The sequence below is a fragment of the Rhinolophus ferrumequinum genome, chromosome 22, assembly GCF_004115265.2.
Source record: "Rhinolophus ferrumequinum isolate MPI-CBG mRhiFer1 chromosome 22, mRhiFer1_v1.p, whole genome shotgun sequence".
Classification (NCBI taxonomy): Eukaryota; Metazoa; Chordata; class Mammalia; order Chiroptera; family Rhinolophidae; genus Rhinolophus; species Rhinolophus ferrumequinum.
In genome coordinates this window covers 25419569-25445873 of record NC_046305.1, presented here as the reverse complement: position 1 = coordinate 25445873, position 26305 = coordinate 25419569, and the positions used below count along the sequence as shown (strand labels likewise).

Below are 26305 nucleotides of genomic sequence, written 5' to 3'. Positions count from 1 at the left end.
ACTGAGACATCTGGCTGCCCCTCCAGCAGATCAGTGGCAGCTTGTTGTCTTCAATCTAGTTGTGGAGGGTGCAGCCCACCATCCCATGCGGGAATCGAACTGGCAACCCTGTTGTTTAGAGCTTGCGCTCTAACCAACTGAGCCATCGGGCCACACTGGAAATTTTAACAATGTTAATTCTTCCTATCCATGAGCACGGTATATGCTTTCATTTACTTGTATCTTCTTCAATTTCTTTTTTCAATGTCTTATAATTTTCCAAGTATAGATCTTTTACCTCCTTGGTTAAGTTTATTCCTAGATTTTTTTTTTTTTGATGCAATTGTAAATGGAATTATTTTCTTAATTTCTCTTTCTGATAGTTCACTATTGGTGTATAAAAATGCAAGTGAGGGGCCAGCCCGGTGGCTCAGGCGGTTAGAGTTCAATGCTCCTAACTCCGAAGGCTGCCAGTTCGATTCCCACATGGGCCAGTGGGCTCTCAACCACAAGGTTGCCAGTTCCATTCCTTGAGTACCGCAAGGTATGGTGGGCTCTGCCCCCTGCAACTAAGATTGAACACGGCACCTTGAGCTGAGCTGCCGCTGAGCTCCAGGATGGCTCAGTTGGCTGGAGCGCGTCCTCTCAACCACAAGGTTGCCGGTTCGACTCCCGCAAGGGATGGTGGGCTGCGCCCCCTGCAACTAGAAACGGCAACTGGACCTAGAGCTGAGCTGCACCTACCACAACTAAGACTGAAAGAACAACTTGAAGCTGAACGGCACCCTCTACAACTAAGATTGAAAGGACAACAACTTGACTTGGAAAAAAGTCCTGGAAGTACACACTGTTCCCCAATAAAGTCCTGTTTCCCTTCCCCAATAAAAATCTTAAAAAAAAAAAATGCAATTGATTTCTGAATATATTTTTTTGAGTTTTGTATATGAGTTTTGTATCCTGCTGCTTTACTGAATTCATTTATCAGTTCTAATGGTTTTTGGTGGACTCTTTAGGGTTCTCTGTATATTGCATCACTCTTATTCCATCTTGAAATCTTAGCCTATTCCTGGCCTCCTCACCACAGAGTCCGTCCTGATTTCCCAGCCCAGGCACAACGGGATATATAAAATAAGACCTTATCTCTTAGGTCTGGGCAAGAGAGGCCCCTGCCCTGGGCTTCTTGCTTTAGAAGGTACCATATATTACAACCATAAAAAAATTAAATCTATTAAAACCCAGGGGTGTTTCTGTCACTTGGGATTCAGTACTCAGCACAGAGCAACTGGTCATCCTAAACACATACTCTTGAGACTAACACAGTTCAGGCTCCAGAGAAACACTTCTTCATATATCTTGCCCTATGTTTTCAGGAAAAAAAAAATTAAATTTGAACACTGAAGTTTTATGGGTTATGTCAGTGTGAATTTGGAGACAGACATGGTTTTGAAGTGCAGGGAGGAACTGAGCTATTAAAGTGCTTAGGGGAGAAAAAAGAAGGTTGACTTGTAGATCCCTGCATGACGTGTTATTTCCCAGTAGTGTTGAACATTCATTTTCTTGCTCCTTTTTGATTTTCAACTTCTGGTTCTGGAAGTACTCGTAAATTAGTGTAGTTATTTGCAACATTGCACATGGTGGCTGAAGAACATTTTGTAGTGTTAAACAATTTATATTATTCTTACATTTTTATATTTGTAGGTCTAGATGTAACATATATGAAACATGATACTTATCCTCTTAATTGACAACTACATGGACATTGAACACTAAAAAAATTGTAAATAGTTTCATTTTTATAAAAATATTTAATTAGATTTAAATTTTCAAAAAATTAATACAGTGTTTGGCTCTTCAGTAGGAACTCTGTGATTTACAAAGCACAGCTCCCTCGAATCTCCTTGCATCTCTTCCTATTATCTCCTCTGGAAAAAAATAATACTGGATCTAGAATGTCAAGTTTTTTTAGCAACCCAGGTTCAAAATCAAGGGACTCCAGCCAAACTTTATTCCTTTTCTTTCTTATTCTCTTTGCTTATGAATATTTTTTTTTCCCTCCAACCTTAGGGAGTGAGTATAAGAATCTTGAGCTAAGTGCTTGATGGCGGTATAGGGTGTACCTTTGATTAACTTCTGGAGTTCCCCAAGGTAGATTTGGGGAGTAGTAAATGGACGGCGGTAGGGGTTCAGGAAAGTCCTAGATCCCTTGCCCCATCCTGCCCAGAGTCTTAGGGCTCATGTTGTCCTAGCCTGGCCAGCACTTTCCGCCACTCTCTCCAGAAAAGCCTCCAGGGCCACGGGGCTGCCGTGTCTGTGGTCTCAGAGCCAGGATTTGGAGTAGCTCCCTCTCAAGGGCGCTTCTTTCCCACTCTGGGACTCAGATGACTACCCTTTCTGATGCTAGAAGAGAGTGTGAGAACAGATGGGGACCAGGTCCCCTGCTTATTCTTTTCCCAGTTATCTCATGGATCTTTAGAGACCTGGCTGTCCCCAAACTCAGAGAAGGGAGAAATGCTGAACCCAGGAGCTGAGCTGGGGGTGGTAAGAAATGGTGGCAAAGGGAGAGGTCAGCCAGAAGAACATAGACAGCTTGAGCTAAGAACTAAAACTACAGTAGAACAGCCTTTGTCTTTGAGATTGCCCTGGACCAGAATGAATGAGCCACACACCACAGGTTCTTGGGGCAGACAGTGCAGTGCAATTGAAAAAGCACTGAACTTGGGGATTTTTGACCTGCTTTGGAATTCTGGTGCTGTCACCTAAGAACTGTGTGATCTTGGGCAAATGACTCCTGTGAGTCTCAGTTTCCTCTTCCGTACAATTAGCATAGGCATTGAATTCAGATAGACTCTGCCCCTAACATCTGCATGACCTTGGACAAACACTTAACCTTTGAGTCTCCAGCTGCTTCTTCTGTAATATAGGGCCAATAATACCTTAAAGTTATTGCCAGGATTAAATAAAATAATCAATGGGAAGTAGGTTCCATCAATAACTTAGGATCATGGAGTAAGAGTGAGTTCGAGGCCAGGTGACATGGGTTAGATGTCTAACCCCCAGCTACATAGATGTGTAACCTCTCTGAGAACCCATTCCTCCCCCGTAAGAAGGGGTAACAGCACCTTCTTCACGGGGCTCTTGTTGGAATCCGATGAGATAGGTGTATGGAAACACTCAGTTACCGCTCTGTATAAATGTGAAGGATTCTTTTTGTTCTTAAACTCACTCTTTAACAAAGGCTGAATAAATACTGAATTGGCCAAAAAAGGGAAGGTGAGGGAAGGAATGTGAATTTTAGGGGCAGTAGCAAAAAAGCTCAAATAATCCCAGCACTGTGTTTCTAACACTTTTCATTAAGCCTGAGCTCCAAGGAATAGATCACAGCCACAGGGGGGAGGTAATGAACTGGGGTCAGGAGGGGGTCGAGGGTTGTGAGAAGGGAAAAGGTGCCTACTGCTGTCAAACCCCAGGAGGGCATGGAAGATCCTTGTCTGGTCAGCAAAGAAAGGGGAAGCCTCTCAAGTCCTAGCTCCCTCTGTGTCTCTCTCCGTGACCTCAACTCCCTTGTGATCCACAAAGCACAGCTCCCAGCCTTGAACCAAGAAATGCTCCTTTCCAATGCCCCCCACCTGGCAGCTACTGAGCAGATTCAAGTATGCTCAGAGTTGGATTCCAGGAAAAGACAGGAGTCTGCCATCTGTCTCCTGAGGGAAGGCAACTTGCCCCTCCTCTTGCCCCACAAGCCACAGCAGAGGCCTTCAAGCCAGTTCCCTCCTCTGCCCCATGCCTTTCACTTCCCTTTGATAAGTCTGAACCAGGACGTGATGCCAGGGCCAAGGCCCTGTTGGTCCTGGGCTTCTCTGAGAGACTGTATCATGAGTGCCCTTCCCTGGAGATCTGAGCCCATAAGAGGTGCCACGGAAATGTTTCCACACATTAGTGCCTTCTGGGGTGGGACAGCAACAACAGTTGGCAGGAAAGGGCAGGGAGGGAGCAAAGCCTAGGGAGCCCCTGGTAGGAGCCTAAGGACAGAGACTGTTCTCCAGGCTCTAGAACCTAGAGGTTTGGGGTTCCTCCAAAGCCCGTTGCCTGTTTCATCCCTCAGTGACCAGCTGAAGCTGCATAGATCACTTTTTTTGACCAATTGTTGTGGTAATTAAGGTGGTATCACATTTGACTAAGTCCTGTAGAATAATTTGAAGGGTGGGGGCGAGATGCAGGGGCAGGAGAGGAGAGATGAAGAGCCAGCTATGTAATCCAAGAAGAGAGGGGGAAAAAGCGAAAGGAAGTTACAGCAAGAAGAAATATATAAGCCTCAGAGAAGGTAGCCTGGCAAGAGTGTCCTACATAAAATAGTTCCAGCAGGTAACACCTGGTTAAGGTTTTCCAAATCTGCACTTGGTGAGTCAGGCCTGGGGTCTGGAGCAGTTAAATAACCAGCATACGACAGACAAACCAGATACCTTCTAAGACAGGGACAAGAGGCAGAAAAAGCGGGTCAGTTGAGCATGGATATATTGGAAGGAAGGGAGAAGCAAGATTCCTTCTGGGCCTCCCTGATTCCTTGGCCTTGTTTTTGGGTGAGTTTAGGAGTGACCAAGATAGGTGGGAGTGTATTACAACTTTGGGTTTTGACTCAACGTTTTGTCAACATTGGTTTCCCCCTGGGGTTAGTCCTGGCCCAGGGTGAGGCACCCCCGATTCAGTTGGACCTCATAGTTCATGCTGGTGAGAAGCCCGCTCCAGCTCTGTGTCAGCATTTTGGATAAATTCAAAGATGAATTTCACCTGGTTCTCATAGGCTTGGACTGAGATTTTCTCGTTGAATCCATGAATGCTGAAGAAGAGATTTGGGGAAGAGAGGAACGAGCCCACTGCTGAAGCACAAGTGTTATTACAGAGCACTGCCCCCCACTCCATGACCCCCTGAAGCCACTGGCCTCTGACCCTCCAGGGGTAGTAGCAAGGTGGGAGATGTCATTTGTAAGAAGTGAGGTTTTATATGACATATTGGTCATGTTTCTGAGATCCGTGCCCATGGCAAAGAACAGTAAGGGTAAATAATAGAAAATCCCTGAGGAATTCAAAATCATCTCCTGCTCTGGAATCACTCAAATAATTTCTCCTCTGAGGAGAAATGATTTTTCTAATTCTCTTTCTCTTAGGCCAGGGTCCCCAGCGAGACTTATCTCTCAGCCAGCGCCACTTCCACCCCCATCTTCACATTACTAGAGGCACAAGGGGGATGGGAAGAGCAACTGCCCAGGGTAACTATGGGATTCTCTATTTCACCTAGCAACTTCTCTATCACATCTCATGCCCACAACCTGCCTCCACACAACATAACACAACACAACACACAACTGAACTACACATGTAACTTCAAAGATGAAAGGAAATAAAGAGTAGCTACCTGTCCCTCCATTAAAACAAGCCAAAAAACAAACAAAAAAACCACAATCTGTTGGCAACTGACTTGTGGGGAAATCAGGTCTGGATATGACAAGGAGCAGAGAGGTAAATGGAAATTATCCCTCCACAGCCCAGGTTTAAAATTTGCTGAAGAACCCACAAAATAGTGATTCACACAGCAGTTAAAATGGGTGATCATGTCTTAGATTCCTGTAGTGTGTTTTCTTCTGAGAATTCAAAGCACATGCCCACCTTTGACTTCACTTGTGTCTGCATTTTACTGAGTGGTAATCAAGAACTCTGGAGTCTCCCCTTTTTGGGGAGAAAATGAGGTCCAGAGGGTAAGCACTCTCCCAAAGGGAAGAAGAGGTGGGATCAGCACTCAGGGTCCTAATTCCACCAGATTCTCTCCAATCATCTTCTTTATCTCCATCCCATGAGAAATACTGGCCAATTCCCATTCATTCTGGGGAGTGGCAAGACTCTAGCAATGAGGAAAGCTGGCCAGTGGCTTCTACAATGTCTCCAATTTAGTTTGTGCAAGCCCTGGCCTTCCCCTATTCTGTGGACTGTCAGGAGAAAGGGGTAGGAAAGGTACAGGTCAGCTGTATCAGGCCTGTTTTACTCACTCACCTACGGAAATCTTGAGGCTGCAGGTAGATGGGGTTGAACCGGTAGATGCCAGTGGTGAGGTTCACATAGTGTCGGCTGTCTGTGTTGGCAATACAAGTACCTAGAAAGGGAAGATCAAGAGGAATGGGGTTTTATGTGAGCAGCCAAGCCAAGGAAGTGATGGGAGGTGGGCTGGCTGGTCACTGCAGAGCAAGGCCTGTGCCCTCCTGGGAACCGGCAGCTATGCATATTTGTCCTTCAGCTTAGCCATTCTCAGAACCTTACTGAAACACCATTTCAGCCAGAAACATGGAAGCTCCTCCCTAGGGCATTAGTGAGATACTTCTCGAATGGTCCAAAGCTAAGTGTCCTCTCTCCATGGTGATCAGGGTGGCCAAGACCTTCACTTCATACACATAGCCAGGCTATTTTAGAAATCTAGATGGCCAGAAATCTAGATATCACTTCTTTATTGCCTTGACTTTCTTCTGTATCATCCTAGATCAGAAATAAACACCCTCTGGTGAACTTTACTGTTATAAAATTCAATCCCCTTAAAGTGAAATGTAACTTCCTGTCATTCTCACCCGCTGTCTTCTGAGAATCAAACCTCTGGTCTGGAAAGTCCCAGGTACTCTTCAGTGTCTATTTTTCTGAAACAGCTCATCCCACTCCCCATCTGGGGCTAGGACTTATCCCTAGTAGGAGTGTTCTTTGGGAAAAGACCACTTGGAGCATCAACTGAAGTGTGGTAGGATGATATGAGATATTAACTTGTCTTTTGTTCTATTTTCTACTCCTGGTTTCAAACGGGTAATTAGGCTCTTCTCAATTGCTTGCTTTAGGGATTTCTACCAGTTGATTGCTGCCTATCTTTTTTTCTGTAAGAGCCTAACTCTGTCGATGGGATTATAGCACATGTCCCAAAAGGGAGAGGGTAAGGTAGAAAGCCTTTGAGGGCCAAGAGAGAAGTATATGGGATGTTGAGGGCCAGAGTCCCTGGATTGTGGGGACCCAGGTCCTGTTCTGTCGCAGGAATCTGAGGAGGTGGCAGATCACAGAGGGGATGGCTGCCTGGTATCTTCAGGGAGGTGGCATCTTAGGTCTAGAATCAAAGAACCCACTCCCCAAACAGGTCAGGGAATGAATCGGAGGAAATCTCCAACCTGAAGTGACCTTGTTGCTAGGACAATGGATGTCTCAGAGGTAACCACAAGGACCAATGACCTCTGGATAAGGGACTCCAATGTTAGGTTGCTACATAAGACCTCGAGGGTCTGATTCAAGCTAGAGGTGATGGGGGTCCTTGGAAACCTCAAAAATGTCTGAGGTTGAATTTCGAGGCGTGGGGATTACAGTCAGATTTAAGTTGATTAAAAATACAAGGCTGTTTTTCACACCTGAGTTTGTGGATGTACAATTTCACTGTAAGCTTTTGAAGCGCCCGTGCCAAGCAGAGGGGCAGGTCCTAAGGATGAGCTTATACAATGTTTGAGGGAACCCATAAATAACTAAACCTAGATAAAAGGAAACTGGACCCAGCTTTTAACATTAGAGCATCTCCTCACATCATAGACTGACATCCTTTAATTGTGGCCAGCCATCATCTGGTCTCAGACTCCCCCGGGGTAGTTGCTTTAAAGGCAGATTTCAGGGTCCTCTCCAGAGTTGGTTAAAATAGGTCCAGGTAATTTGCATTTTAATAAATTCCTTAGGGGATCCTCTTCCACTCTTAAATTCAAGAACCACTGTCTATGCAGTGTAGATAGGAAAGTATGTTGGAAGACTGGGGAAGGTGCATAGAGGCGTTGCTGTTGGCAGAACAGAAGGAGGTTAATGCAAAAGGTGTAAGCCAGGAGGTGTTGCTGGGCTTCCAACTCTGAACTCGGCTATTGAGCTGTATCTTAGAATGGATCGGAACGAGATTGGAGGGAACGTGGCCCTCTCTGTGGCTCCTGCAGAGGACGGGGAGTCTGGGCTGATCCTCTCCTCCATACTAGAGTGGCTGGCCGAGGTTAAGCAAGAACCCAGGCTTGACTGGCCTAATTTATTGTTTCCACTCCTTTCCTGTTTGCTCTCTCAATTCCACTCTGAGGGGAAAATACAGTTCCAGTCTCATCAGGAGGGGAAGCAGCCAGCTGCTTTCAGGCTGAACAGCTGGGGTGGGGGTGGAGCAGTGGACATTGGTTAGGAAAGAGTTCCAGCCCCCACCTCCCTCCAGACCCAGCTGATGAAGTCATTACCTGGGGCAACAATGTTGATTTCCGGGAAGACTGACTGTAAGGTCTGGCGGAGCAGCTGGTAGCCCATTGCCTGGTCATCAGAGGGGCTGACAGGCAGGGGCTCAAAGGCACTCAAGACGTGGAACTGCACCCGGTCATCAGCCACAATGTTCTTGACTAGTTCAAGGACCTCCAGGGAGGAAGCAAAGGGAGTTCGATTTCTTATTGATCTGCTATCCAAGTACCATAAGAATTTAAACCGTCCTGATTTCTCTCAAGCAAAGCAGAGCCCTGGAGTAACAGAGGAGAGTCACTGTAACTCTAGGACCTAATTTCAGCTGACCAGCTGTAGGAGATAGAAAAGCTAGGTCTTTCTGGAAAGCACTCTACAGCAAGGTTGATTTAGGCTACATGTTTGGGAGCCTTGCCTCACAGCCATGAGGCAGGTGGGGAGCTAGAAAATCAGGAAATATGTGTCTTTCCCCTTGGGTTGTGAGCCATGGGCTGGGTAATATTGTAGAAGAGTCAGCAGAATGCGAATCTCAAGGCAGCAGGACAGATGTGATGACCTCACTTCAACCTGGGATAGTCTCAGACAGGTGATGAACAGGTCACACACTTTTCGTTCCCCTCTCTGGGCATCCTTGCTTCCTGTTTGTAACCAACTGCACTGGAACCAGGAAGATGAGCTCAACACAGACAAAAAGTTAGGAGTTGGGGGAGTGGTAGTCAAGTTTTCTCTCTTTACCTCCTTTCCTCAGGAAGGAACCTGAGGAAGCTCCTAGAAAATTCAATTGGCAATGACTAGAGCTGAATCCAGCAAAAGTTCTGGCAGGATGTAGACCAGACCCTAAGGATCAGGTCACATGGAGCCATGTGGGAATGGATCAGGCGGCTGGCTTAGGGTGGCCCCCAAACCCACCCAGCCACCCAGGGAAAGTCCCAGCACTAGTCTCAACCCATTTAATCAGCAGTTGCTTTAGGACTACCTCTGTCTTAGATAGGGGAGTTCCCATAGTTGGGGATCACTTAAATGGGGGTCTTATCTCAAGGATACACCAATTAGGTCAGTATCCCCTAGAAACATGCTAGAAGCTGAGTCTGGAAAGAAAATGAGGGTTTCTATTTCTGCCTTAGAAACCACTATTTGAGCCAAACCAATTCCCTGCTTTTGGATTTTTGGGGGAGTGGTCCACTCACTTAGAGCTTATTTTCACTCTAGCACTTATGTCCCAAATCCTATAATACACAGTATTGAGATAGTCTCAACCTCTGAGTTCATTTTCTATTTATGATGTGGGTTGGAACTGTGTCCACTGCCCCCTGACCCAAATTACTTAAGTTCCTGCTCCAGAAACTGAAGAAGGCACACAGATTGGACCCCCTTCGTGAGAGGCCACAGAGCTCCATCTTCTCACTAGCTGCTAGGCTAGGGGTTCACCCCACTCTTGACTCAAGGCAAGACCTACATCTTCCTCATTTCTATGCTTCCAGTATCAAGAACATGACAGCCATGCAAGAAATGCTGGATACATTAAATTTAAAAGATGTGAACCAATAAAAATAATACCCAGAGTTGTTTTAATATGTAACTTGCCCAGGGTTATATAGTTAGTATTGCTGGGCTGGGTGTCTGAACCCAGTCTGTCTGACTTCACCAGGGCAATGCTTAACTGCTTCCAAAGTACATACAGGTTGAGATGGTGAGGAGTAGAGCCAGCAAAAGGGTAGTGTTCATTTACGACAGATTCCTTAATGGTACAAATTTTGACCCAGAATTTGAAGGTAGGATATGAAACTGATGGAGAAAAGGCAAGAGGCAGTCTGTCTGAACACGGAAAGGGGCATGCACATAAATTAAAGAGTGACACCAAACTTTGTGTCAGCCAAACTCAGACAGCCACTTATTGCTGTATGGCCTCAACCTCTCTGCTTCAGCTTGCTCATTGGTTAACACGTAGATAACAGTAGCACCTACCTGGTAAGTGGTCATGACCGTTACTGGAATTAATATATGTCCTCATGTGCTTAGGCCAGTGCCTGACATATAGTAAAGACTCAATAAGTGTGAGCTGCTATTTACGTGTTTAGAACAGAGGGACCGCCCTGGGCAATAATCGGAGGCACAAGGATGTGACTAGGAGGGGGGGTCAATGGGAAACGGACCCCAAAGATTACTTTAGAGTACATTAATCTCTCATTTCTCTAAACTCCTACAGTCCTTATAGCACATTCCCATAACATTATGTTGTTCTTTGTTTTCTGTGTGGATATATTTTCCTCTCAAATGGCTTGTAAATTTGTTGAAGTCAAGGACAATGGATACTTAAAAATTGGCAAGTCCAGCTTCCATCCTGCTGTAAGGCTGCTCGTTAGAACACCCATGACAACTTGTCATCCAAACTGCGCTCGATCACTTACAGTGGCAGAGAGCTCACCATCACGTGTTATATCCCATTCCACTTTTGAGCAACTCAGTTATGAATGTCTTCCTTATAATGAACTGAGTGAGATATGGCTTCCTGTAGCATCTAAGCACAATTCTTTTTTTTGTTTTTGATATTGCACATACTCCACAGGATATAATAGTACTAGACACATCATAAACACCCAACAGAATTTCACCTCTGTCAAAATAGATGGCAACGTTCTTGCTGCCTGAATGGTATTCCCTAGGTCTGTGCTGCTTCTCAGGTTTCAGTGTAAATGCCTCCTCCGAGGGGACTGGCCACTGTATTTAAAGATGCTCATTGCTCCACCCTCACCCCACAATCCCTTTGTGACACACCATCCTATAATTTTCTTTGTGGTCCTTAACCTCTGAAAGTATAACCTTGTTCATTTATTTGACTGCTCGCTTGTTGCTGTCTCTTCCCCACTAGAACATAAGCACTATTGGAATGGGAGTCTTGGCCGTCTTGCTTACCATTTTCCCAAGTGCTTATAAGAATGTCTGCACCATCGTAGCCACTCAACGAACACTTGGGGAACAGAGGAAGGAAGGAATCTTCTGCATTACATTGTAGATAGGTGGACATCCAGCCTCCGAGGAGCTCATCACCATCCAAGGCTCCATATTTCAAAACTCTCCTGTAAGTGAGGGCTCTCTGAAGCATCTGCTAGTGGCCTTATTTCTATCCCTTGAGGCCCGTTCAGAACAAACCTTCCCTTTCATGGGGTGGCCTGTTACATTTCTGAAGACTCTTGTTCCTCCTACATAGATAGACTATGGAGACCTTTCACAATCCATAACACGGGAGAGACCAGTTGAAGGCAGAGGAGGACTCTAGGAGCTATTTATTTTCCTGCAGGATCAGGCCCTCAGACCAGCCGGGAGAGTCCCTGATGGACGGAACTGGGGCACAAGGGAGAGGAGTGACCGGGACAAAGGGTGCTGTGTGCTTTCAGGATGATGGAGGATTTCCATTCCGCACTGGGCAGGTGGGCAGGATGGGGCTAGGGATTCGAGAGCTTTCATCAGATGGACCGGGAAGGAAGGCCACTGTGGCAGGGGACTAGAAAGGAGGGAAGAGTGCCAGAGCCTGCGGAGATGAAAGCCCCAGCTGCTGGAAACAGCCCTTAGAAAGGGCATGAAGTTAGAATGAGGCTGGAAAAAAACTGGTGGAAAGAAGCTCAATGAGGGGAATTCACTGATTTCCCGGCCCCATAAGCCCCCAGGGAGAGGACAAATGTTGGCACTTGATGAAAAGCAGCAGTGCCCAGGGCTCACACCGGTCCCAGCTCCTCCCCGCCAGCCCCCGCCCCCCACTGTAATGCTGGGCGACTCTGGGCAAGCTGTTAACCTGTTCCCTACCCTCTGCAATGAGGGTTGTGCCTCCCACCCTGTGTGACAAAACAAAAAACTTCCATGGGGAAGAACTGAGGGAGAAAGGACCACAGATGTCTAAGTGTGGCTGCCCCTTGACGATCTGTGCCGGAGACCCAGGAAACATCATCCGCCCCTAACTCTGCTTAATTCTGGAACGTATTAGTCACCCGATAGTTGTTCAGTTGCCTCTTGATTTTTTTGAAAGATCAGATTTAGCTTTTGAATTCTTTGTAGCTCAATCTGGTGTTTAAAAAAGCTGGCCTTTCCGGTAGATGTCAAACATTCTGTGTAATTTCTACTTACTCTTCAGCTTACAGCTCAAATGTCACTTCCTCCGGGAAGCCTTGCCTGACCCCACACAAGGTCTGGTTCCTCGTTATATTCTCTAATAGCACCCAGTCCCTTTTTGTCATAGTACCCATCACAGTTTGTCATTATACATCATTGTTATACATTTTAAGTTGATGTTTGTAGCAGACCATTGCAAGGCTCTGTCCTCAACCCTCTTCTCTCCTAACCATACACATCCTTCGCATGGGATTTTATTGACTCCAGAGGTTTCAGGTATGTTAATAGCCCTCCAGCCTGCATCTCCAGTTCATTCTTTTTCCAGACCTGAGGTATTTATAATTGCCTATTAATATGTTATAACCTTCTGAACCATTGTGTTTCTTCAGGAACTTGCTCTTTTTGAATTCCCAGTCTTGGTTAAAGGCATCAGCACCGGGCCAACTACCCAGGTGAAAAACATCGGAGCCACCCTGCCTTCTCTTGCCCCACATCCATTACACATCACGTCCTGCTCAACGCATCTCTCTCTCACACCTTCGGTGGGCACCGTCTTCTCCACCCCATGACCACGGCCTCAGCTGAGACCTACATATCCACTGCCTGAGATGTCACCACAGCTTCCTCTCTCTTCCTACTCTAGCATTCCTTCTGCATTGCCGCCGGCATTACCTCCCTAGAAGCAAAGCTGAGCAGATCACTGCCCTGTTTGAAGACCTCTGACGGTTCCCGTCTGTCCACAGAGGAGGCTCAAACTCATCAGGATGACATAGAAGGCCTTGATCCCCAAACTACACCTCCATTTGCATCTCCCATCACTTCTCCCCAATCCATCCTACTCTTCAGCCTTACTTGACTTTAGTCTTACTCTGAATGCCTTACTTCTAGCAGACTCCTATTTCTCCTTTAAGTCCCAGCTCAAATTTCCAGTCGTCAGAAAAGACTTTCCTGACCCTCGGAAGTAACATCAGTTCCCTTCTTTAAACTGGTCCTTATGGGCATTTGTTCACCCCAGATTGTTAAAATCATAGTATAGTGTGGCTTTGTGCCTGGTGAGCCTGTGGGCCTAGGAGAGAATTCTATGTGCTTTAAGCCTGAAACTAGTCTGCTAGATGTGTAATCTTGGACATGGTACATGACTGCTCTGTTGATCTGTGTCTCTGTTTTCCCATTAAGTGAGGATAAAACAGTTCCTGCCTCATAGGGTGGTCGTGAAGATTAAGTGAGTGTGTATATACCTTAGGACAGTGCCCTACACATAACAAGCCCGGTATGTCTGCTACTATTCTTATCATTTATTAGTATTCATTGTCTACCCCCAGACTCCAAGATCCCCCGAATCAGAGATCTCCTAACATAGCCAAGTACTGGTACATAGGAAGCCTTTGAACAATGTTGGTTGAACAAATGAGAGCCTGGGCAAACCCCAGGCCATACCTCCCTGATACCGAACCAGTTGTCTGGAACATATGGTACATACCTCTTGAACGGTCTGTGCAGGGTGAATCCGGAAATTGACTGTGGCCTGGGCCACCGAGGGGATGACATTCTCCTAGAGGGAGAACCACAAAGCCTGGCCTGAGCCAATCTCAAATCTGCACAACTGATCCCTGCCCAGGAAATACCAATGACCACCAGTAGGGAAATACCAATGACAAATCCAATAGGGAGAGAGGAAGCTGATTTGATTTAAAAGGCCGAGGCTTAATTTTTTCAGTCAGCCCCCTTGTCTTCCCTGAGCCCTTGACATGTGGTTATGTTCAGAGTTAGAAGTGTGTCTCTGCTTTAGGGTAGAACTTTGTGCTTCTTGGGGATCACAGGGAGCTGCTTAGAGCAAAAGTGCTTTCTTTGTGACACCCAGACATCTCCGTTTTGGCCCCGGGCATGGTACTTGACGGCTCTGTTGATCGCCCTTGGCCATCTGTGTGCACTCCGGTTCCCAGGGTGCCTGGGACCTTTCTGCAGGGGCGAGTGTTAGAGCTTACTCAGCACAGGGCATCAGCCGCCTCTGCAGGCCCCATCGCTGCGAGTTCGATCCCTGAGGGGGATCATGATGTGCTGGTGGTGGTTTCTCACATCCAATTATGAAATTTGACTCTGTTCTTTGCCTGACAAGGAAGAACCCAGGACTAATTACAGAAGAGAGTTAAGCTATGGTGGGATTTTTTTCTTGGAGGCCATGAGAGAACAGACTCTCCAACTGCATATCTTCCTTCGAACCGGTATGGTGCAAAAAAGCACTAGGAGAACTGGGCTATTACAAGTTAGCTGTCTGATTTTGAATAAGTACAGCTTCTTTGTGCCTCTATTTCTTAACCGGCAATTGGGGCAATACTCATAGAGCTCTTAGGAGGATCAAATGGAGTAACAAATATTAAAGTATTCTGGCCAGATAAAAACACCATTCAAATGCAAGGACACAGTACTATAATGTTGGTGGACACTCTCGTCCTCTGGTGAAGACAGCTCAGCTCTGGCTGCCACACTGGACACTCCAGTCAGTTATGCCAGGAATGACGCTGAGGCACCATTCACTCCCACTCAACCTGGGCTCCAGAACAGCAGAGCTTCACAAGGCCACACTGGATTCTAGGGGAATGTGCTCCTTGAAGCTGTGTTGGTGGTGCTGGTAGTATAGGAATGGTCTAACTCCTTTCAAGATTTCAGAAAGGCCTAGGCCCATGCCAACTAGTGTGGCTTGGCTTCCTTTCAAAAGAGATGCTCCTGAGTGGCCAACCCAACTGGAAGCAGACCAATTTGCTGCAAAGTAGTCTTGGAATAAACATTTATTAAAGTATTGATTCACTTGAAACTTATTTTTACAGAATTTATGTTTGCTAAGGCCACCCGGTATTTAGTGTAGTTTGGGAATGACAATGTGAATATTTTAAGTGCTATATATATCACAAATATTATAGATTTTATAAATGGATGGTGAGTTTCTCTTTTTCAATTCAGGGTAACACTAGGGGAAAACACATTAAAAAATCACTCGTTATATTTGTTAGGTAGATATATCTTTCAAAATATGAGGAAGAATAATAAAAAGACCATTGGTAGTAGAAAGGTTAGCAAGCTTAGGCGATATGATCAAAACGCGAGGTAAATAAATATATAACATGTTAAATGAATATAGGTCATAAGAATTAACTCCCAAATAAACCCACTTCACACTACTGTAATGGTTATTTCTTTGTACAGACCCAAAGAACCTGAGGGGAACCATGGACACCCCGTAAAATACTAATATACAAAATTTGGCCAGCAATTTCAGAAAGTTTCTAGACCTCTTGCTGTTGAGGGTTACCCAACAGATGACACAGGACAGTTTAGCACTGGGCCTTCCTATTATTCTGATTCTAACCCAAGAAGGAATGAGGAGCCAGGAGATACAGCCAAGGGCTGGAGGGGGGTGGGTAGGCAGCGAGGAAAAGGTACATGGGAGGAACCAGACGATGTTACCTTGACCCCTGCATTGAACATGGTGATTGCTGTAGTGGTCCTGGCCAGCGCATTCATTATGTAATTCCTCTCCATTAATCTAAAGAAAAAGGACTAATGTCAGGTGTTGTCCAATGGGGAGAAAAAAATGGGTTGGAGGATCACCCACTTTCCTGGACCTTGGGGATCTTTAAGACTAGGAGGGACATCCTATACATACATCAGATACAGTGTCTGGTGGCTGAGGAACAATTGCTAGTCAGGTCCAGTGAAGTCAAGGAGAGGGGAGTGGGTGTGGGGTAGGTGTGGGGTGCGGGTTGTGATGGAAGGAAAGAGAAAAATTTACCTGCTTACAAGGGGCCAAAATAGCCACAGGTTGTTCAACACTATATTGGTAGGGAAGGAAAACTGAAAGGGAAAGAACCAGGTCAGTGGGCTTTCAGAAGGGTCAGCCTAACAGGGTCACTGTACCTAAGGCCTGGGTCTCTCGCTACTTTAGATCTGCCTTGAGGGCCCTCAGCTGCAGCGTTAAGGATGAGTGGGGACCAACTCCCAAAGGGTGCCTGGGTGTGTTAGGTCTTAGGGTCTCAGATAAGCATCAAGAACCCCGAGGAACAAACCAGATCGTGTGGCTTGGCTCAGCCACTGGCTAGGAATTGGTTAGAACCGGCAGAGCACTAGTAAGCAGTAGAGCCCTTTTATTACTCTAAAGGCTACTTCTCTGCCACACTTTCTCCTTCTTCCACAGCTGACCAGTACGTAATATGTGAGACTTCTTTCCACACCTCATTAGCCAGTTGCTGCAATAACTTCTTCAATGGCCCATTTCCAGATGTGTTCGGCACTGGGGTCTGCTCCAGTCTGGAAGAGAAATGGAAGTTCTCAAGACTTACCCAACCACGGTCGAAAATCAGTGTCTGAAGAGGAGAATGAGGGAGACAGGATGTTTCAACAACCTGGCCAGGTATCCCATTCACCTCCCTTTCACCTCCACCAATCTAACCATTCGAAGATCTGAAAGTACAAGCAGGACCGCTGCCTCTACTCCACCAGCAGGAGCTGTCTCTGTCTACCAAGTCCACGTCAGGGCACGTCCACTCTCACATCACTTACCATGTACTAGCAGTATCCTCTATTAACTGTGGGTTCCTTGAGGAAAGGGACCATCTATTTTTTTCCACGATTATATGCCTATCACCAGGCACAAAGCCTAAACATGGTAGAGTCAGTTAAATATTTAATTCAATAAATACAGTTCTTCTTCCCACTTTGCTAGAAAGAGAGAGAGAGAGAGAGAGAGAGAGAAAGAAAGAAAGAAAGAAAGAAAGAAAGAAAGAAAGAAAGAAAGAAAGAAAGAAAGAAAGAAAGAAAGAAAGAAAGAAACCCGGACAGAGGTGAGCTCTACTGGTACAGATCCTGCTGTCCTCACCCACAGTCAACATTGATCTTTGTCCTCTTGCCAGGGCAGGTAGAGAATTTCAATGACGTACCAGCCATTGCCAGCTTATATTTCTATGGACTTTGGACTATTGCAGCTATCTGACCTAGCTTTTGTTTGCTAGCCTTTGCTTGCCACATGTGTAGATCGCCTTCTGACCTCTAATTCTTGCCTGGGTACTGGTGGCTCTGTCCTCCCTGTGGCCCCCACCATGGCTTCTCGGCCCAGTTTCAGGGCAGGAAGCTCAGCCTCCTCCGACTCCGTGGGAAAGTGCCAGGTTTTCCATCCTGACAAGGAAGGGTTGCTCACCGGCTGACAGCAGCTGCGAGGATGCCAATGCTTGTTTCCTTCGGAGGAGCTGAAGAGTGACCTGGAGTCATGTTTACTTGCAGCATGAGATTAATTGAACCCTTCTCTGAGACTGAAACCCTGTGGGAGAGGATCAGAGAGGGCTCTCCTGATTTCTCCCACCCTGAATTATCTCATAGGCCCATAGGCCCACTTGCACAGTGGCCTAGTGGGCTAGGAGGTCAGCTTCATGCTACTTAAAGAAATCTACACTAGAGGAGAAAGGGAAAGGGGAGCCCAGAATTGGTAGAAGCTCAGGGAAATTAAAGCAAGAGGAGTAAAATACAGAGTTGTTTCAGCATGGTTTACAGGTTATCAGGCTGGAGTCAACTTAGATGGGTGAGCATGCCTTCCAAGATGGGGGCAGGGTGCTTTACTCACATGGCAAAGGGCTTCTTAAAGTTGGGAATGAAATTATCCAAGATAAAGCCACCCTCATCCACAATGAAGGCAATCTGGGTGCCCCTTGCCTGTAGCAGGGCTGAGATCTTCTGAGCCCCATTGGCCCCTGACACCTGCAGACATGGAATCCAGAGTCACAGTCCAGAGCCAGACCTCCAGAGATAGCTAATGGAGACCCATTCAGCTTAGCTAAAGGCTCTAGTCCCTCCCTGCCCAGTGTCCTTTCTTTGGGGTGGGGGGTGTCCAGGGCCCTAGACAATCCTGCCTCACAGGTTCCTGGAATGTCAGAGTTGGAAGAGCCAAATACCCCTCATTTCATGATAAAGAAACTTGGACCCAGAGAATGAAGTGGCTTGTCCAGGGTCAAAGTAAGTGGGATCATTGGAAATAAAACACATTCATTGATCTCTTTGTTAGTTCTCTTGCCTTCACACCAATGTTTCTCAAGGTGTAGCTGATGGACCACCTGCCTGCCTCAGATATTACCAGGGAGTTAGTTAAAAATTCAGATCTATGCATGTCATTAAGTAAAATAAGCCAATATGAAAGGCTACATACTGTATGATTTCAACTATCTGACATTCTGGAAAGGGCAAAACTGTGGAGACAGTACAAAGATCAGTGGTTGCCAGGGGTTGCAGGAAGGAGAGGGGGTGAATAGGCAGAGCACAGAGGATTTTAAGGAGAGTGAAAATACTCTGTATGGTACCATAATGATAGATATATGTCATTATATATTTGTCTAAAGCCATTGAATGTAAAATACCAAGAGTGAACCCTAATGTCACCTATGGACTTTGTATGATTATGATGTGTCAATGTAGGTTTATCAGTTGTAACAAATGTCCCACTCCAGTGGGGGATGATGATAATGGGGGAGGCTGTGTATGTGTGGGGGCAGGGGGTATACGCGAAATCTCTATACCTTCTTCTCAATTTTGCTGTGAACCTAAAACTGCTCTAAAAACAAAGTTTTTTTAAAATAAATTCTGGATCTACGTGTTTCTCTGAAAATGAGACCTAGCTGGACCATCAGCTCTAATGCGTCTTTTGGAGCAAAAATTAATATAAGACCCGGTCTTATTTTACTATAATATAAGACCAGGTCTTACAATATAATATAATAATAATAATAATAATAATAATAATAATAATATAATATAATAATATAATACTGGGTCTTACATTAATTTTTGCTCCAAAAGACGCATTAGAGCGGATGGTCCGGCTAGGTCTTATTTTCAGGGAAATAGGGTACACAGGGCCCAGGAATGTGCATTTTGGTCAAGGACCTTGGATAGTTGTGGCACAGAGATGTACAGAGAAGCTGGCAAACCATCACACCATGTCCTGAAGACCCTGCAGCTGGGGAACAAACTGGACTAGGGTGAAGACCCGTACACACCACCGCTCCCAGCCAGTAGAGGTCCCAGATATAGGTATAGGGTGAAGAGGCTGTACCTCCTCATCATGGCCCAGAGCAATGAGAAAAGATCTTCGGGGGATGTACTTTCTGACCAGCAGGAGCTCCAAAGCTTGTAGGATTGCCTGGGGGACAGAAGCGCAACGGAAGAGGAGAAAGGGTGATTCTCTAAATGGGAGTAACAGGGCATGAGAGACATTCAGCTGCCTGCTTCAGAGCTGGTGCGATGAGCATTGGATAGACTCTCTTTAAAGAGAAGAAATTCAGATGGTCCCAGGGGATGGCACTTAGGGAAGCAGAGCTCTGCATAAAACCGTTATCACCTGGAGAGAAGTATAAATTTATCATCTAATCCCTAATTCATGGCTGAGAAATCAAGGCCCAGAAAAGAAAGTGACAGGCTGATGGTTGGAATCTATGTCTCCTGGAACCAAGGTTCTTTCTACCATAACCTCCTGCCTCCCAGGGGTCAGCAGAGCACCCGCCATTCTGAGTTGATCTTTAGGGCCCCCAGGCAACGGAAACACAGCATTTCAGACCATCACAGAGTTCTTGTTGTCCAGTGTGCCTCGACCATGGATGAAGCCATCACGTTCCAATCCAGAGAATGGGGGCACCTCCCAGCCTTGGTCAGAGGCAGGTACCACATCAATGTGAGCCAGCAACATGTAAGGCTGCAAGCTGGGATCTGAGCCTTGGATGGTGAACAGGTGGCTGTACTCTCCCACGACTTCATGCTGGATAAAGCTGGTTTTGAACACAGCAGGAAAAGCTAGAAGCAAAGGGATGAAAATCAGGGCAAGAAAGCCAGATTTAAGTATCCTTTGGTTTTCCCACCATTTGGTGTTCCTGGCCTTTGTTTTACTGTTTTTGTTTTTTGTTTTTAAAACAGATAGCCTCCTTTAGGAAGCCTTCTGGGACAAGACAAAGCCAGTCTGATTTCTGATTTGCCCAGACAATCTGAAATTCCTCTTCTCCACATTTTAATGTGCTATTGCTATATAATACGCATACCAAGACTGCACCATTATGACAGTCAATAGCTCAAGATCTGGCTTGGTCTTGCTTACAAGTACACGTTAGAGGGTCATGCAAACTAGGCGTGTGTTAAATTTTGAATATAATAGGCCCTGTATCCAAATTATTTGGAACCAAACATGACATATATATATATATATATATATATATATATATATATATATACACATATATATACACATACATACATATATATATGTTTGTTAAATATATATGCGATATTTTTCTTTTAAAAAAAGTACTCCTACTGTTTGTGTTATATGGACATAAAAGATAAAAGATTGTTCTGTCTAAGTGGAAATGTAATGGCTGTATGCAATGTTAGAGGGGTAGTAGATTGGGGGAAGGGGTTATCACTTTGTGAGGGGTATAAATGATAAATGTCTAACTATTACATTGTTTTGTACACCTGAAACTAATAAAATAAAAAAAAAGATTGCTCTGTGTCGTACAAGGCCACACTTCTGCACGTAGGTGTGGATGTTCCCAGGGTCAATTGTTCAGGTTACAGATAAGTCTTAACACAGGTGACCTAAGATACATGGGAGAAAGAATTATGATCTCCCTCTGGGCTTTGCTGGAATAATCCACAAATACCTCTGCGGATACCTGAAAACAAAAACCCAAAGAGGAACATGCTTTTATTTATTCAGACATCTTGTCTAGTTTACTATCACTGTACATTTATTTCCATATTTTTGTCTCTTATTTAGTAAAGACTTCCAGCCTGGCCTCAGCCTGGCTGCTGGGCATCGAGCCCAGACCCACCTGTCCCAGAGTGTTAGAGAAGGGGTTACTTCCAGCTTCTGCCACCACTGACAATTTGGAGGGGCTGTTTTTTTAGTTGATTTAGTCAGTTGGCCTCACTATTCTCCATGAGCTTTGCATATGAGGAGAGGGGAGTTCCAAGTCTCCTTTTCCTCCTTGACCCATCCTTCTCCAGCTCATGGATGGTGGGGGAGAGCAGAGAGGACCAATGTGATAGTTCAAGGTTACCGATCGCCTAGAAGCTCAGAAATGTGTTAGCAATGAACGCGGAGAAGGACCTGGGTAAGCGGAGTGTGTGTGTATAGGTGTGTCGGTGTTTGTACAGAGGTGGGGCTGGGAGGAGCATGGGGTATAGTTCTGGAAACTTGCACTAGAAGGAGGAACTCCTAGTCCTACCTTCTGATTTACTGACTGACACATATTTAGAGCAAAGATTGGGAGAGCTGAAACTCCAATCCAAAAGCTATGTGCCTTAGTTCTTCAAAGGGCAAATCTATAGTCTTCCTCTCCTCTGTCTCCTCTCCTAGATTCTCCTTCTATCCCTCCCCACTATGTACAAACTCAAAGGAGGCCCAGAGGAATTAGATCGTCCTCTGGTCAGTCACAAAACAAACCTCTTTATCACCTTGTTAAAGAGCAGTGTCCTCAGTCCTCTCTCTCCCACCCCTTTTCCACAATTTGTGGCTGACCTTTACGAACGTATTTTCCAAACTCAGCGAGGGCTGTTGTGTTGAACTCCCCAGGGCCGAAAGACACTGTTGGAATCTGGATGGCACCTGTCAGAGATGGAGATTACAGATGATAACAGCCGTTGGTTGTTCCACAGCCCTCTGTGAATAAAACTTCTTTTGCATTCATTATCTTATTGTGGAGGGCAAAACAATCCTTTGAGGTAGGCACTGCTGTTTTCCCTAATTCAAAAGTGAAGAAACAAGCTTCGAATTTAGGTGAGCTGCTCAAGATTTTCCGGAAACAAGCAGAACTGGGATTTAAAGGCAGGTCTTTTGGGTTTGTTTAGGCTAATATGGTTCTTAAAGGAAAATAAAGTCCTAGATTGGGCATGGGTGTGTGGGAATGGAGTAGATTTTGGACCCTGACCCTGAGTGGGAAACTACTATAAATTGCTACCCAAGACCTCACTCTGCTTCTGAAACCAACATCCCTTTGATGAAGCAGGAGCCCACTGTCCTGGGTCCCTCCACAAATGAGGCTTTGTGTGCTTTTGTGTGCAGAGTGGGCTTTTCTTCCTCATCCACTGGCTCATCCAGAGTTTCATTGGTCTCTCAGCCAAGGCCAGCTTTCTGGGCACATGATGCCTGGGAAGGGGTGGATTTAGAAGCTCCCACAGGAGCTTCTCACTCCTAAATAATCTCATCTGCTCTACCCAGATGTCTTAGTCCCTGAATTGCCAATAGACTCATTCCTTTGAGCCATGAAGGCTTTGCACTCTTAAAGAGCTCCATTATCAGATGCAAATACTACTGGGAGGGGAAACAGTGAATTATGAGAATATTTGAGTGGATAGCTATCCCAAAACACTGTGGGGAAAAAATGTACCTGGGACATGCTTTATGTCAAGGGAGGGCCTCTGAGTACAAACTTCCTTTTGTACTCAGTTTTGCTAAGGATCAACCCTACATGGTAGCCCATAATGTAAATGCGGAAGCCAGGTTAAAAAAAGTAAATAAACTGCCTACGCAAGACGCAGATCCAAGATCTGACCTCAGGTGTTTTATTGCCTGCTCAGTTCCAAGCCATATTGCTATAAGCTCCCCACTTGAGGTTCTTATCTAGCTTTTGCTTTCTTCTGTGAAAAGAGACTCTGGTGAGCAGTTGCCCAATGCCTTTCTGAGGACTATTTTATACTACGCTTTGGGAAAGCACTGCTCTGCCTCCCAGGGCTATCAGCCAGCATTTGTACAATTTATATTCAATCACAGGTGTTAGCTTTTGGCCTCTGCATCTGCCTGCACATGTTTAGGAAGGCAGTTTCTTTTAATCCATTACTTAATGCAAGGGAAAAGACTGGCACTAAGCCCAATGATGAAGAAGAATTTCATTATCTCACAGGATCTAGTAGCACTCAACAGAAATTTTCCTTTTTTTCTCCTGGAAAATGCAGCTTCAGAAGGTAAATGAGTTTTAGCCTTGGTTTGAGATCTAGGGGAGAGACATCCTTTAATTAGGACAAGAAATTAGAAACATGCCACACCCTTCTTGGAGCCATCTCCTGTCCAGCAGGTTCTACAGGTGCAAGACCTTGTCAACCAGTGCCCACTCCTTGATGTGGGGTCCTGGGGAAGATCATTTAATCTGACCTAAGCCTCAATTTCCTGCCTCTGTAGATAAGATTAGGATCATTCAGACTTAAGATAATGCAGATATAACAGAAGTTAAACATTTTCAGGGGTTGGCAGGTGGCTCAGGCGGTTGGAGCTCCGTGTTCCCAATGTCAAAGGCTGCCGGTTCGATTCCCACATGGGCCAGTGGGCTCTTAACCACAAGATTGCCAGTTCGATTCCTCGACTCCCGCAAGGGATGGTGGGCTGCGCCCCCTGCAACTAGAAACGACAACTAGAAACAGCAACTGGACCTGGAGCTGAGCTGCGCCCTCCACAACTAAGACTGAGAGGACAACAACTTGACTTGGGAAAAATCCTGGAAGCACACACTGTTCCCCAAAAAAGTCCTGTTCCCCTTCCCCAATAAAAGAAAAGAAAAAAAATTTTTTTTAAAGTACAAATAAAAACGGGGGTAGGAGAAGTTGAAGCTTCCAGGCTAAGCAGGGAACATCGAAGTCCCCAGAAGCCAGGTCTGGGGAAGCGTGGAGTCCCAAGCGCGGGCACAAGGTGCTGAGCTGGGGACTAGGCCTGGGCTGGGGTGTTGCGGAGCTCGAGTTACAGTGGACCCTTTGCGGCGTGAGAGGGCAGTCATAGGTTGGCCTAAGGAAAGAGAGAAACCCATATTTGAGCACAGGTCGGCGTCGGGGACCCAGGCTCACCTTTCAGCGCTTCCTTCATTGCGACGCGCTCCTCTTGGCTGAACTGAGAAGGAATTCGCGACGCCCTCTGACGCTCCTTGCCGCTCGGGTACTTCGATCTGGAGATGGTGGCGAAACCTAGCAGCAGCAAAGCCGCCAGAGTCAGCACGCAAACGTATGGCCGAGCCATACTTCTCTCGATTCCCCGCTGCTAGTCTCGGCAGGAGCCTGGACCGCTCTGGGTGCTCCCGGAGTCACTGCTCCAGTTCCCGCAAAGGCCTTAGCCTCACCTCTTTCTCCAAACTTGGCCTATCATCGCTGGCATGGGGCTATGGGCCAACCAATCAACCGGACGGCCCCGCCCCAGACCGTCAAGGCCTTTTGAGGGTGTGGTTTCTAGCCCTCTACAGCAGGCTAGTGTAGAGCAGAGGTGAGGGAGGGCTCCAGCGCTATGGCAGGTCGTGTCTGTGCTTGATTCTACTTTAAGATATTGATAAATCCCTTGCTCTATGACAATAAGTCAAATTAAAGGGGTGAAAAAGTAAAATAAAATGAGCGAGGATTGTCAAAGGTTCATAAAGTAAAACCAATCAATCAATGAAGTACTAATGAGTAAGCATTTATTGTGCACACATCAAAAAGACAGTTTGCAAACCAGGAACATTCAAACCAAAACATGGAATAAAGCTCAGGGGTATATTGTTATAAAGCAGCTTACATAATGAGAAATATCAACCTTGGGTAACGTTCAAGTTTTACTAATGATTTTCAGAGGCATCAGCAAGAAATGACCCAGGTCAAGTTAGTCTTGCAGAATAAGCTGAATTAAACTTTGCTTGTATGACTAAACTGGTTTTGTCCTCTCAGGGAACCTTCAAGGCTGATCTCTGTTTATTTTTGATTTTAACAATTTACCCCTTTTGGTCATTCTATAATATCAACAGGCTGAGAAGATGACCAACCAGTATAGCAGTATTCATCACACATTTGTTTTCACTAGTTGAGTTGCCAGGCCAGAGGGCCATGTAGTCACCATCTTCACCATTTATGTGATTATTGTTGATTTCATTCAGTTGTTTGATCCTGGTGGATACTATTTGGTGTGTGAGTGGCTGCTGACAGGCATTTATAACCCTTGAGCATAAATTTCCCAGTTTATTGAGTAGTTTAAGTATCTTTTCATATGCTTATTTGCCATTCTTGTTTTCCCAGTAAAATGAATGGTCATATCTTTTGCCCATTTTTATTTTGAGTTGTCTTCATATTGACTTTTAGGAGTTTCTGTATATTGTGGATACTAATATATCCACATTTATATATGTGGATATATAAATATATATATATTATATATAAATATATATTATATATTTATATAATTTATGTTGCAAATACTTCCCTCCTTTTTTGTCTTGCAGTTTCACTTTATGGTCTTTTGATGACCTGAAGTCTTAATTTAAATGTAGTTGAATTTATCAATGCATTTCACAGAGCTCCTGGGAAGGCCCAGGGGGGTGAAGCCCCGGTTGCCCACCTCAGTGGCTACCTCAGTAACTCATTCTTGTGTTGGCTTTCCCACTCTCCCTGTTTCATTCCTCCTGACTTTCACTCCTGTTCCCAGGGACAATTTCCCAACTACCTGTACACAAGCTTTTGTCTTAGATTCTGCTTTTGGAGAGATTCAGGCTAAGATAGCATCATTTATATATCTGTAAAAATTCAAATGAGAGGGATGCTACTTGCTAATTTACTCAGATCTTGCAGGGCAGCTGAACTAGCAGGATAAAGCAAGAATAGATTATTTACATAAATATCATTTTGGAACTCACTTGCCTCTGAACTATGTCCTGCTCCTCCACCTAGTGCTCCCTTTTTGCGCTCCCCCATCTCCTTGTTCACAGTATCTCTATCGTGCTGACCACTCATCTCCTTTGCCTCTTTGCTTTGTCTTTTCTGTAGCCCATCTCTTTCCACTTCATCATATTTCTGTCTTCTTCACCCCTTTGCTCTGTTTTTCCAATTCTTATTTCCTTCCATTCCTTACTATTAGTAAGCAAAGTTGGGAGTCAGCCTAGCTTGTTGGATACTTGAGTCCTTTGGCCTATGCTCCTTGCATTGTCTCACAAACCGG

At 45.4% G+C, this 26305-nt stretch overlaps 1 protein-coding gene across 5 annotated transcripts in view; it reads right to left on the bottom strand.

Moving 5' to 3' along the window:
- Positions 1-24448, bottom strand: part of PM20D1 (peptidase M20 domain containing 1) — a 33299-nt gene extending 8851 nt beyond the window's left edge. Inside the window, exons 1-13 of one of the 5 annotated variants that reach the window (XM_033092134.1) lie at positions 24199-24448; positions 21887-21973; positions 19931-20163; positions 19430-19516; positions 17948-18081; positions 17528-17647; positions 16566-16641; positions 16127-16188; positions 15802-15880; positions 13820-13891; positions 8244-8412; positions 6022-6121; positions 1812-1901 (exon numbers count right to left, since the gene is read on the bottom strand). In XM_033092134.1, the coding sequence (XP_032948025.1) occupies positions 1850-1901; positions 6022-6121; positions 8244-8412; positions 13820-13891; positions 15802-15880; positions 16127-16188; positions 16566-16641; positions 17528-17647; positions 17948-18081; positions 19430-19516; positions 19931-20163; positions 21887-21973; positions 24199-24367 (1440 nt within the window). In that variant the 5' untranslated portion in view covers positions 24368-24448 and the 3' untranslated portion in view covers positions 1812-1849. The other 4 variants (XM_033092133.1, XM_033092132.1, XM_033092135.1 and 1 more) reach the window with 4 other exon arrangements.
- Positions 24449-26305: the final 1857 nt, after the last annotated feature.